Genomic DNA, 13,576 nt, shown 5'->3' on the forward strand with positions numbered 1-13,576 from the left:
GTTGGTCATAGATGAGGCAAGAATCAATTATCCTGATCTGTAGGTAGAAGTCCCAAAAACTAGTTTTTATTACTAATATTTAGACAAAAGTGGGCTCGTTCAAACAAAATCAAAAGCATGCAATAATTGACGTATGAAAGTTGAACAAGTGAGGATACAAATATGTGTTAGATTTTTTTTAATATTATTTTTGAAAGGGAATTAAAATCCTAATTCTAAATCCGTCTTGAACTCCAAATTAGTTGGGAACCTATAAGATTATCGGAGGATAATGTTAAAAAAAACAAAAATCAGAAACATGCAACTTTTTATTAAAAAAAAAAAAAACAAGTGTTAAGATCGATCTCTTTTTTGATTAATTTGAAAAAATTAATAAAATAAAATGAAAGATAAAAGCATTCCACATAATAAAAATATTTTATTTAACATTTATTATAACTAAAGAATTTTTATTTATTACCAAAAAAAGAGAGAGCAAGTAATCTTGCCACGTCATATCCTTTGTAGGTTGTTCCTTTAGCCCATTTGATAATGGATCATGCTAGAATCCCAGAAAGTAGAAACAAGTGTTGGAGTCAATTCTTTGCCTCAGGTGCGTGGAGTATGGAACATGTGGGACCCGTATGTAAGAAAAAATTATGTGTAGGACCCACGTTGACACAGAAATCGAAGGGTGTGTAGGAAAATTCAAATTATTATGTTAAATGAGAATTATAAAACCCATCAATTAAATATATGTTATGCATCATCAATATTAGTTAAGTAATCTAGTCTAAACATTCAGCATATATCATTTTATTTATGAGATTAATGTTTTTAATATTGTAAGAGATAATTTTATCTCATATATATATATATAATATGTGAGGTTTATATTATCTTTTTCTTTCACTTCTCTTCACATGCACCTCATACACTTTTATGTTTATAGAAGATAAAATTATCCCTTACAACATAAGAAACAATTATCCAAATATATCACTTAATATTATCTTTTTAAGGGCTGTAAATACAAATGTTAACATGTAAGTTCATTCGATGCCTATAACCTGTTTTAGATAACTCATCATTAGGGGTTTGAGGGTTTCGTATATATAATAGACCAATTCCCAATACCAAATAATTTCCTTGCTAAACTTTGACCCCATAATAAATTTATGGCAAGCAAGGATATAACACCTCACATTTCTAAAATATAATATTTAAAATATTAAACGAGAATTAAAGAGAAGGATTAGTGAAAATCCTGAGTATAAGGCCAAAATACAAAGAAAGGGCAAAACGGTAATTAGCCAACACGCAACCCTAGGAAGATAAAAATTGAGCAGAAGGTCTCCGATGATAAAAATAACCCTGGAAATGGATTCAGAACGAAAAATTGAGTGGATAGGCAAGTTTCAGAAAAATCAGTGAATAGTGTTTTTCGCAGGTAAAAATATCGCGTTACGATTGCACCGTAAAACGTGCCAGTTGAATTTTGAGCTCTAGGTTTCAAATATGAGTTATAAATGGTTGTTGAGTTAGGAAATATGATTTTGATAAAATTTGATGGAATTAAGTCATTTTGGGGAAAAAATTGATGAATAGTGATTTTCGGTGTAAGAATACTGCGGTATAATTGTACCGATAAGCGTGAAAATTTTATCAGTATTTTTAGGAAAAAAAAATATGACATGAACAAGAAAAATACGTAGGTCATGAATTTGTGGTTGAAATTGATGATTGGATTAAAGTTAAATAGCGTGTGGGACCCGCCCCACTCAAATTCACTTAAATCACCTCACATTTCCCTCACACTCACGACACTCTCTCTCCTTCCCCTTTCTTCTTCAACGTGAAACAGCCCCACCTCCCCCATTGGTGTGCAAATTTTCATTTGATCATAACTTAGCCATTTCTCCACCGAATCCAACGATTTTTGTCTTGAATCTTGATGGAAAACACCTCCTAAACACATTGGTACCACTCTTGAGCCTTGAAACTGTGTGTGTGAGGAGATACAGCCCTGTTTCAGTTGCGGTTTTGGTGAGGAATTTTGTGTTCTTGGAGCTTTTAAATGCTCCAATGGTGGAGTATGCTTAGGAGGAGCCTTGTACCTTCCATTTGGGTGAGTGTTCTTGCATTTTAAACGGTTGATTGTGATGAATTGATTTTGTGACCTAAATCTTTGATTGATGATATGTTGTGTTAGAGAGCTCAATTTGAAAATGTGTATTAGATGATAATGTGTTAGAATGATGTATTAAAGCTAGAAATGCGATGAAATTTATTGGTGAAAATTGATGAATTTAACTTAGAAAAATTTGATGATCATGATTTTGGACTTGTGAATCTTGGTGTTGAGACTTGTTTGATAAATTGTGGCATGATGATATGATGATATAATAGGTTGTATGAGGGTTGGAATGATTAAAATTGAATGGAAATCCCTTGGAATGTCATAGGGCAAGATTCGAACCTTTGAGGAAAAATTGAGGAATTGATGTTGAAAAATGAATTGGATGATGATTTGTGTAGTTATATAGTGCTTAGATGGGTTGTGTTGTGATTGGCAAGTGTTTGAATCAATGAGAAAATTAAATTGTGTTTAGAGACCTAAATGAGCCCAAAGTGAAATATTTCGCAAAACGATGCGTAAATGTCGTAAAACAGAAAAAACGACGGTTGAACTAGCCTCTAAACAACCTAAGGGAGTGTAATAAAATGAGAAAGAAAATTTAGAAAAATAAATCCCCAATTAACACCTATATGGCCGAACCTCCAAGGGAAAAAAGGGGGGATTTTGCGGTTTTCGTGTTCTGATGTAATCCGACGCGAAAATGACGAACCGGCACTTGAATTGGCCTATTGACAACCTAATGAGACGTAACAAAATGAGAAAGAAAATTTAGAAAAATAAATCTCAAATTTACACTTCATTGGCCGAACCATCAAGGGAGGATGGGGAGGATTTTTGTGATTTTGCGTTTTGATAATATTTGACGCGTACTGATGGATGTACGTAATTGTATAGGTTGCCGTACGTTGACTTGAACCCCGAAACTTGAATCTGGGAGTTACCCTTGGTCTTGGACCAAGTGGATTGAGGCATTCTACTGTGTACCAAGTTGTGGGATAAGCTGTTGCGGAGCTAGTGAGGAAATTACTTAAGGTAACCTTTTGGTACTGGGGTTTGTTCCCCTTTTCTGTTCCACCTTGCCAGTTGATGGCAACGGTAGGAAGTGTGTATGAATAGTATAGAACACATGAGCATGCATGCATTATTGCTATGGGTACTGCGGTACCGAGTCTCTGGCCAGTAGACAGTTTTATTAGCCTTCGGGCATTTTCGGACTTCCGCTGGATAGGTCTCCAGGAGGGAGTTCCAGTTGACTGCGTGTCATGGTGTGTGATCCGGGTAGGAGCACACTAGGAATGTCTTTGGCGTTTTGGTTGGTTTGGGCATCATGGTTGTGGTTTCTGTGAACACACCTTGGATGATACCCATAGGCTTATATATGCCGAGGGCGTACGTGGAATTGGGGTTACCATCCCGTATCGTCGTAGTTTGTTTCTTTATATTCCCCACTTCTCTAAATCCCTTGCTATATCCCGTTTTCAAGTGGTTGTTTTATTCTATTGATATGTATCGAAGTGAACCATTGGGTGGAGTTTTCTCCAGAACCTCTTGGTTACTGAGATATATTCGTATATCTCACCCCGTCTCGGGGCATTTATTTCAGGATGTACCTGTAGCATTGGAGCAGCGGGCAAGAGGCCCGCAGGGTGATAGAGGAACATTTTCAGTATTTGGCATATTGTTCATGTTGGCATGCCTAGGTCTAGTAGTTTGTATCATTTAAATTTATGTCTAAATTTGTAATTGGTGTTGTAATATTGTAAAAGGCAATTTGAAGTTAAAGTCGTAAGTTGTAATATTTAAGTGTATGTTGTAAATGTAAGAGAGGCATGATGTACCAAGATGGAAGGATTTTAGGCCTATGTTAGAGTTATGATTACATGCTTATATTGTGAAACTACATGTGAATGGGACCTATGTGATTGAAACAAGTAAGAAATATAATGTGAGCTCTATTGTATAAACTGTGTAATAACTATAAAATGGATTGGGTTGTAAGTGCCCCAAGGCGTTGTTGGTCCTTGTGTGTGCCACCCATTGGATTATTACTGTATTATCATGTGTTTATTAGGTACATTTGAGGTTTAAATGATCGTTTACAATTTTGGGATTATTGGAAAAACAAAGGAAACTCTGGCGAAATTTCTGTAGAATTGGCAGATTTTAGGCGAACTTCGGGAGAGCATATCTCCCTCCATAGAGGTCCAATAGGGACGTGCCATACGCCATTTTGAATTTTGAGATGTCCTCTACCTTGTGTCAAAATTTGAGGAAATTATGGGTTGATCTTAGGCCTGAAAAAAATAGAGAAACACAGACTGCTCATGTGCCCCTGCACCTGGGGCAGATTCTGGACCGGATTTGGGAAATTAATTCCTGCTTCGTTTCTCAGTCAAATTAAGCGTGTGATATATCAAAATGAAGTTTGAGATGTCTAGTTTGTAGGATAAAAATTTGAGAGCAAATGGTTGAATGGATTGAGTTCAGTAAATCGAGTAAGGTGAGTGGTTTGGTGCTGTTTTTGGGGTTGTTTGGCTATTTGCTGATCCAACTTCAAACGGCGATAACCGGAGCTAATGAGCTCCGAATTGAGCATATGATAGCTTGTTGAAAAGGGAATTAAGTAAGACAAAGATCTAATCTGAGAAGAAGGCTTGGTTGCGAGCGGTGTGGTCGCAGAAAAATTAAGAGTGAAACATGTCCGAATAGGTAAAAACGTAAAGTTTGGAAATTGGCTAAGTGAGTTTATGGGAACTCCTTAGTAACTTATAATAAGTAGTGTGAGTTATAAAAATAGTTTAAATAAGTCTTCCGCAAGAGTTTACGGTTACGGTCACAGCTTTTAATTATTACGCCTTTTTATGTTTTAAATGCTCGCGTAATAATCGGAAAAAGTTTATTCGCATTTTTATAAATGAACTGTTGTGATTGTAACTGCGCTTAATATCATAATTAATGTTAACAATACCGGTGTACAATGGGCTGTTACAAAGGACCCTTTAGATTTCATTTCATCTACTTATCCTAATAAGAAATATTGGAAATTAGGTATAGCAGATGAGAAAAAAAGGTGACCCACACAATTGACGGAGAGACAGCTATTTGATCTTGTGCATGTCAGCCATGACTGACACAGACCGGGAGGAACCTTATAACAAGGGAACAAAACTATACATAGTGATACGGTGGTGGGTACTCCTTTTTTTCAATATAAAAATTTTTATTTTCATTTTTGAAATTTTTTTTCTGGCCACCTTTAAATTTTTTCCACGTTTGGAAAAAGGAAATACCTACTTGGGTATTCCTATAGGTTGGAATTGGTTGTTGCGTTTAAAGCGTTCCATAATTCAGTACAAGGGTAGTTATATATCTTTGGATCACTTTGAAGAGACATTAATTAGGCATTGCCATATAAATCCCTGCTATGTAGATACTTAGACCATGCCATTTAAATAGTTATTATCTCGTGGGACGTGGCAGCAATATATAATGTATAATTGTGTATATATTACATAATGAGGGGTGCTGCTTTTCCAATAGCAATTAAAACGTGTGATATAAGTCGCAGTTTCGGTAAGTGGGACTAGGACTCAGTTGTTTCTGATATGAGGCGAAAAAAAGAAAAAAAAAGCTCAATCAGTTGATCGCGTCGTGGACCAGAGTTAATGGAGATTCCAGCACAGTGCTTTTCATTGTCCTCAGTGTTTTTTTTTCTTTTTTTTCTTTTTTGAGATGTTAAAGATGTTTAATTAAAAAACTGCTGAGGGCAAACACGGATGATTTTGATATAATCACCTCTGGTCTGTCTAGATGAACGTTAAGAGGTGTAGGAAAAGGTGACAAAAAAGAAGAAAATGGTACCATGTGAATACAACTAAATAATTGTGATTTACTAATAACAAAATCCTCTCGCCAATTAAGACTACTTGTGAGCTATTTCATGACACCGCTGTGCAACTAAGTTGAAATTTGACAAAGCAATTCTTCTTTGCTTAACACTTCTTTGCAAGCAGATGGCTGAAAAACATCAAATAAGCATATCACAATGGTGGAAACTAGAATATTATGAGCCTTGATGAAAATTTCTAAAGAAAAATGTAAGAAAGATAATTCCTACTTTATTGGTAGTAATAAATATTATCCGGGAACTTTTCCACAGACACTGAATTCCTGCATAAAAAAAGATTGTAATTTTTACCTGAAGCAATGATAACAATTTGCCCATTACGGTGTCCACGTCCTTGAACATAGTTAAGCTCTCTGGAAGAGTGTTCCTTAGAAAGAATAGCATTGCTGACGCAGCTTTTTCCTAGAAAAGCAACACAAGATTATTAACTTATAAGACATGTTTGAAAAACAAGATAAAGAAGACACACATGCTGATGATAATAACAATAATGACTTGCTCGATGATAGTGAAAATATAAAGAATGGAAGGATTGTTTCTCCAAGCATTGCCAACGATCCCACCCCAAGTGTTGTATTCAGGGAAATGAAGCATTGCCAACGTTTGTAGATCATAATAATCAGCTTTAACATGATGCAAGTAAATTCAAATTCAATTTCACATCTATATATCTACAATACCTTCACTTTATAGTCCTGATCATTGTCAAGTGCAATAGAAATTAAAGCATTGACAAGCTTAGGATGATAAAGGGTTTGCGCCACATGGACAAAGTTTGTAGGCGTCTCCATAAAATTAAAAGCTGCCAACCTAACTTGAGCATGAGAGTCTCGGAATGAATTCAAAACTTTGGTCAGCACTTCCCCAAGAAAATTTTCCATCAATACCTGCAAAAATGTAATTAATAAACAAAGTTTAGACAGTGTGAGAAAGTAGTAAACCTCACCAGCAATTAAGTCAAAAAGTTATTAATATATATGAAAGCAAAGAGAGGTGTTAAGATGATGAGGTCACCATTTCATCAGAGAACTCTTTTGAGATCACAGTAAGCATTGTAATTCCAGCATGGCGCTTCTTCCATTCCTTGGAATCCAAGTAAAGAGGCAACAGTTCAGAAGCAATTGCCAATACTTTACTCACTCCAAGTGTAACACAAAGTTGTTTCAAACACTTTATTCCAAAGTCATGGTCATGGTCACCAACACCACCATCCTCTTCAATACACAGAAGCATTTTCATAGAAACGAGGAACAACCTAACCACAGTTTGAGAAGGAAGGTTCAGCAACACGTGTTCACCGTACTCTTTTACCTCAGTCATGGCCATAACCAACTCAAACGCCAAACGATGCGTTTCATTGGTCAAACCCTCACTCTCCGCGATTTGAAGCGCGTCGAGAACCATGTCACTCACGTAAGGCTTCAACAGAAGAGGCTCTTGAGACACCAGATTTATCAACTCAACGAACGCGATTCGAAAATAGGTACCTTCGAAACCGTGCAATAGTGTGAACACGCCAGCCATCATCGCGCGTAAGAGCTCATGGAACAGTGAAGGATCAGAGAACAACTGAACCAAACTCACAACCGCACCAAACGACGCAACCTGAACGTTAGGGTTCGACGACGCCAGAGAAATCAAGAACGACGAATGAAGAAGGCGGCGGCGGTCGCGGAGAGCATCGCAAACAAGAAAACAACAATCGTTTGGCAACGAACACAAAACCAACAGCGCGACTTCACGAAACTTGTCGTCGTCGTTTGAAGCGATAGACGACACAAGCCATTCAAGAATCTGAGGCCAGTGTTGATGAGTTTTGTATATAGCGGAAACGGTTTCAGCGAGGACATAGAAAACGAGTCTTGGGACCTCTGACTCCATCACTATCAGAAGAAAGGTTTTGGATTCGGAAGATTTTGGATTCTTTTTCTTTTTCTTGGTGTGGTTTGGAAGGTTTTGGATTCTTGCTGAATGTTTACATTGACATGCAAGGGTTGCCTTATATATATAGAAAACTTTTTGGGCTCGTTTGGTGGGTAGGATATGATATGAGGCTGATAAGGGTAGGATATGATATGGGGCTGATAAGCCTCCTGTGTTTGATGAGCACCTGATTAGTAATCTGATAAGATTATGTTGAAGGAGAAAAGAGAAAGAAAAAATAAAATATAATGCAATAAATACAAATATATTGGGTAACGTGGGTATTTATTGGGTATCCAATATTGATATCCTATCCTATTGAATCCTAACCCAGCTCCTCCCATAAGATAAGAAATCATGCATTGGATAGGATAAAATGAGACAATAGGATAAGCTAATCATATCCTATTGACTCACCAAACAAGAGATAAAAATAGGATATAGTAAACTATCCTATCCTATCTTCTTTATCAGGTGCTCCAAACATATCCTTGTATTCTTAAATGACGAAAAAAGGTCTGATTTTAAGATGGCTTTTCAAAATTAAAGACTCTTACGCAATATCTGTAAAAGTCAAAAACTGTTTTGTGTTAATATATCGGGATCATTGGTTGTACTTTCAAAGTACATCAAATTGTGTGATTTTTTTTTTTTGATAAATAATTGTGTGCTTTTAATTAGGATACCTTATTCGCTTATTTGGAGGACTAGATCAAGAAGATATGATATGCTAATTTATCATATTTTACTTTTAACTCATGTTTGGTGAATCAATAAGATATGATTAGTTTATACTATTGTCTCATTTTATCCTATTCAATATTTCTTATCTTATGGAGGAACTAGGTTAGGATTCAACGGAATAAAATAAAAATATTGAATACCCAATTTATCCCCACGCTATTCAATATATTTATAGTAATCTGATAAGATTATGTTGAAGGAGAAAAGAGAAAGAAAAAATAAAATATAATGCAATAAATACAAATATATTGTGTAACGTGGAAATTTATTGGGTATCCAATATTGATATCCTATCCTATTGAATCCTAACCCAGCTCCTAATGATTATTAGACTGAGATTAATAACATGAACTTTATGAAAACATTCATCGTTCTTTTTTTGTGTGATGCAACTGTTGGAATTACTAATACATAGCCGATTTTGTTTTTATCTGCATGCTACAAGATAGGTCAATTTTTTTACTGTATTTTGTTTTCTATTTATGCTCAAATCAGTGCATCCATCATATTGTTATTGGTTCAATAATAATTAGATAAGTTCCAGAATCTTGTATCAATCATATTTTATTTATGGACGAAATAATTATTATATGATCTGATAGTCTCTGTATTGATAATCCCTGATCATGTCAGGCCAAAAGTTCATGTCTGTTGGGTATTCTTCACTCGGTATATTTGCTGGCAAGTTTGGTTCACAATGATTCTCTTGATTTTCACATAAATTTTTGGATGAGTAACCCTTATGTCGAACCCAGCATAGTACCTAGTCATCCAACTGTGACAGCATGAGACTGGCTTATTATTATTGAATCGAGTTCAAGTACTATGAATAAGGGATCATGCATGTTACCTACTAGAATTTTTTTTTTTTTTTATCTTGGTATAAGATGCTTGTGTTATTTAAAAGGATACACACTTAACTCTTGAAAATAACAATCATGAAACCAAATGAATAACAGGTCTATAGTTATGGAATATGAAGGTTTATTAAACTATTGTGTTTTGGGTTATTGAAAACACAAAAAATAGTCAAAAACCTAATTCCCAAATGTGAGAACTTTCCTTCGTGCTTATGGTTGTTGCAAATAAGGGAGATGTTCTCTAACGAGAGATATTGAAAATTTAAGGAATAGAGAAAATGAAAGAGAAGACGAAGGACAATGCTTATTATATATATAAAATTATTATATTTGATTGTTTTCATATTTTTAGGACAATGTTTGGTTCATTACTTATTATGTTGTAGGAGAAAAGTGAAATTCTTATGTTTGAAATGCTTACCGAAAAGATTAGTGTATTTTTATATTTTTTATTTGATATATAATCAATGATAATTGTTCATTTGAATTTTCAATGTTATGTGATATTATTTAGTACATAATTTAGATCATTATGCTACAATTCATATTAAATTTTTTTTCCTAATAAATATTTTAATAATTTAATATGTCAAATTTTCTGGCACCACCTAAATTATTGGGCTGGCTCCGCAACTGCATATAAGTTTACTTATGCATGTTAGTTAATGGAACTCCTCTTGCTTTATCATTTGAAAATAAATTAATGATGACATGAGCAAAAATGTGTTGATAACTCAATTTCTGATAAGATTCTTATGTGCAAAGCTAATTCACCTATAAAGTCAATTGTATTAGAAAAGATTATTTTCTTTTATTTATCTAGATTCAATAGCTGTTTTACTGTTTGGTTGGTGATGTGGTTGTAATATATTTGATTTTCCAAGTTAAAATACTAAGCTTTAAGGTCAAAAGGGCATACTTATCAATACATTTTATGGATTAATTGTTAGTTTTTCATTTTCAATGTTATTTCTCACTCAAGTTTATATTTGGATAGGAATTTAGCATGAAAAATGAGAATTTGCGCAGAAGGAAAATTTGGATCAGATGGGCGGCGCTATCAGCGCGGAATAAATGCATTTTCAGTGAAAAATCCGCGCCATCAGCGCGGAAGAAGTATGACCGGCGCTGATAGCGTGGATTAATTCAAATTCAGTACAAAAAGGCGCCATCAGCGCCGGTTTTCGAGCAGGAAGACACCGTGTTTTGAACGCGTGCGTGCAAAATTAAAAAGGGGGATCAGAAGACAAAAATGATAGAGAGGGAGAGCTTGAAAAGAACTTCTGGAGCTTTTTGCGGAGATTGATCTTGGAGATTATTTTCTCTTCCTTTTGAATTCTTATTCTTCTTTTATGAATCATTGTAATTCAGCTATGACCATGTCTGGCTAGTTTCCTTCATTGTGGGTAGGGTCACAATTGGTTAAAAAGCCAACTCTTAAAACCTAACACCCAATACTTAGGACAAAAAAAGGTAAAATAATATAGGATAATATATTTATGGGATTAAAGTGTCTGCTGTAACTTTAGATAAAAGTGTCTGCTGTGCAATTAAACAGTGTCGTTTTGGTCTTTTTTTAAAAGTCAAATTGCTTACTGTGCAACTCTTCCGTATTCATCTTGTTTGCATGCCAGTTTCTTTTTCCCTTAATGGCAGTGTGATATTAAGGGAAAAAGCGTTGGAAAGATCATTCAGTAATTTGACTATCTTTACTGACATATGAATTAATCGCATCGAGAGAATGACATGTTTTGGTCGGAGTGGGTGATCGCGGAACCCAATTAAAATGGCGACAATAACAAAAAAAAATGGAATGCAATAAAGTTAATATTACATGATGCTAAATGCACGATTGAACAGTTAACTTATAGTCTATTCTATAGAATGCATAATATAAATAACTGGTGTAAACGAACGCCATAATATGACAATCGAAGAGTTAAAAAGATTCGCCCCATCTAAGAAGAGGGGGGAACAAGAGGTAGACTTCCGCAAAGATTTAAAATGGCATTACCTAATTGCAGTAGGGCATAAGCGAGTGCCTTCCTGGTTGATCTTTCCAACGCTTTTTCCCTTAATATCACACTGCCATTAAGGGAAAAAAGAAACTGGCATGCGAACGAGATGAATACTGTAACAGCCCGTTACGTACCGGTATTGTTAACATTAATTATGATATTAAGCGCAGTTACAATCACAGCAGTTCATTTATAAACGCGAATAAATTTTTTCCGATTATTACCCGAGCATTTAAAACATAAAAAGGCGTAATAATTAAAAGCTGTGACTGTAACCGTAAACTCTTGCGGAAGACTTATTTAAACTATTTTTATAACTTACGTTACTTATTATAAGTTACTAAGGAGTTCCCATAAACTCACTTAGCCAATTTCCAACTTTACGTTTTATACCAATTCGAACATGTTTCACTCTAAGTTTTTCTGCGACCAAACCGATCGCAACCAACCCTTCTTATCAGATTATATCTTTGTGTTACTTAATTCCCTTTTTAACAAGTTAACATACGCTCAATTCGGAGCTCATTTGCTCCGGTTATCGCCGTTTGAAATTGGATAAGCGATTAGCCCAAACAACCCCAAAAACAGCTCCAAACCACTCACATTGCTCGAATTACTGCACTCAATCCACTCAACCATTTGCTCTCAAATTTTTATCCTACAAACTAGACATCTCAAACTTCATTTTGATATATCACACGCTTAATTTGACTGAGAAACGAAGCGGGAATTAATTTCCCAAATCCGGTCCAGAATCTGCCTCAGGTGCAGTGGCACATGAGCAGCCCGCGTTTCTCTATTTTTTTCAGGCCGAAGATCAACCCATATTTTCCTTAAATTTTGGCACAAGGTAGAGGACATCTCAACCTTCAAAATGGCGTATGACACGTCTCTAGGGGACCTCTATGGAGGGAGATATGCTCTCCCGAAGTTCGCCTAAAATCTGCCAATTCTACAGAAAATTCGCCAGAGTTTCCTTTGTTTTTCCAATAATCCCAAATTTGTAAAAGATCATTTAAACCTCAAATGTACCTAATAAACACATGATAATACAGTAATAATCCAATGGGTGGCACACACAAGGACCAACAACGCCTTGGGGCACTTACAACCTAATCCAGTTTATAGTTATTAAACATAGAGTCCATATTAATCATTCTTAAGTAGTTGCAATCACTAACACCTTTTTCATGCATATTTCCATCATACATATTATCATAACCTAAAATAGGCCTAAGGCCCTTCCATCATAATTAGACATGCATCAATACTATTACAATATGGCTTTACAAATTACAACTTGAAACTAAAACTTCAAATTACATTCTTCTAAAATTTCAACTTAATTAAAAGACAACATAACCAAATACATCACTACTAGACTTACGCAAAATGGCATGAACAAGATGCTAATGAAGCTACTAATAAATACAAATGACATGTTCATGCCCTAAGTCTAGCCTAGGCCACACGGCCAACAAAATGCAAAATAAGAAGCGCTCCACCGCTCACTCTGCGGGCCTCTTGCCCGAGGCTCCTGCTCCACTGCTACCTCCTGAAATAAATGCCCCGAGACGGGGTGAGATATACGAATATATCTCAGTAACCAAGAGGTTCTGGAGAAAACTCCACCCAATGGTTCACTTCGATGCATATCAATAGAATACAACAACCACTTTGAAAACGGGATATAGCAAGGGATTTAGAGAATGGGGAACATAAAGAAAACAAAATACGACGATACGGGATGGTAACCCCAATTCCACGTACGCCCTGGGCATATATAAGCCTATGGGTATCATCCAAGGTGTGTTCACAGAAACCACAACCATGATGCCCAAACCAACCAAAACGCCAAAGACATTCCTAGTGTGCTCCTACCCGGATCACACACCATGACACGCAGTCAACTGGAACTCCCTCCTGGAGACCTATCCAGCGGAAGTACGAAAATGCCCGAAGGCTAATAAAACTGTCTACTGGCCAGAGACTCGGTACCGCAGTA

At 35.7% G+C, this 13,576-nt stretch overlaps 1 protein-coding gene across 1 annotated transcript; it reads right to left on the reverse strand.

Annotated features, from left to right (window-relative positions):
* Positions 1 to 6,041: 6,041 nt before the first annotated feature.
* On the reverse strand, positions 6,042 to 7,907 carry LOC133307089 (uncharacterized). The gene is made up of 4 exons (XM_061507511.1): positions 7,041 to 7,907; positions 6,707 to 6,913; positions 6,314 to 6,428; positions 6,042 to 6,124 (listed from the first exon to the last, which is right to left on the reverse strand). Exons 1-4 carry the CDS (start codon positions 7,905 to 7,907, stop codon positions 6,042 to 6,044), a joined length of 1,272 nt encoding a protein of 423 aa, XP_061363495.1.
* Positions 7,908 to 13,576: the final 5,669 nt, after the last annotated feature.

The sequence above is a fragment of the Gastrolobium bilobum genome, unplaced genomic scaffold, assembly GCF_033153095.1.
Source record: "Gastrolobium bilobum isolate Gb01-03AN ecotype WA unplaced genomic scaffold, APGP_CSIRO_Gbil_v1 utg113314, whole genome shotgun sequence".
Lineage (NCBI taxonomy): Eukaryota > Viridiplantae > Streptophyta > Magnoliopsida > Fabales > Fabaceae > Gastrolobium > Gastrolobium bilobum.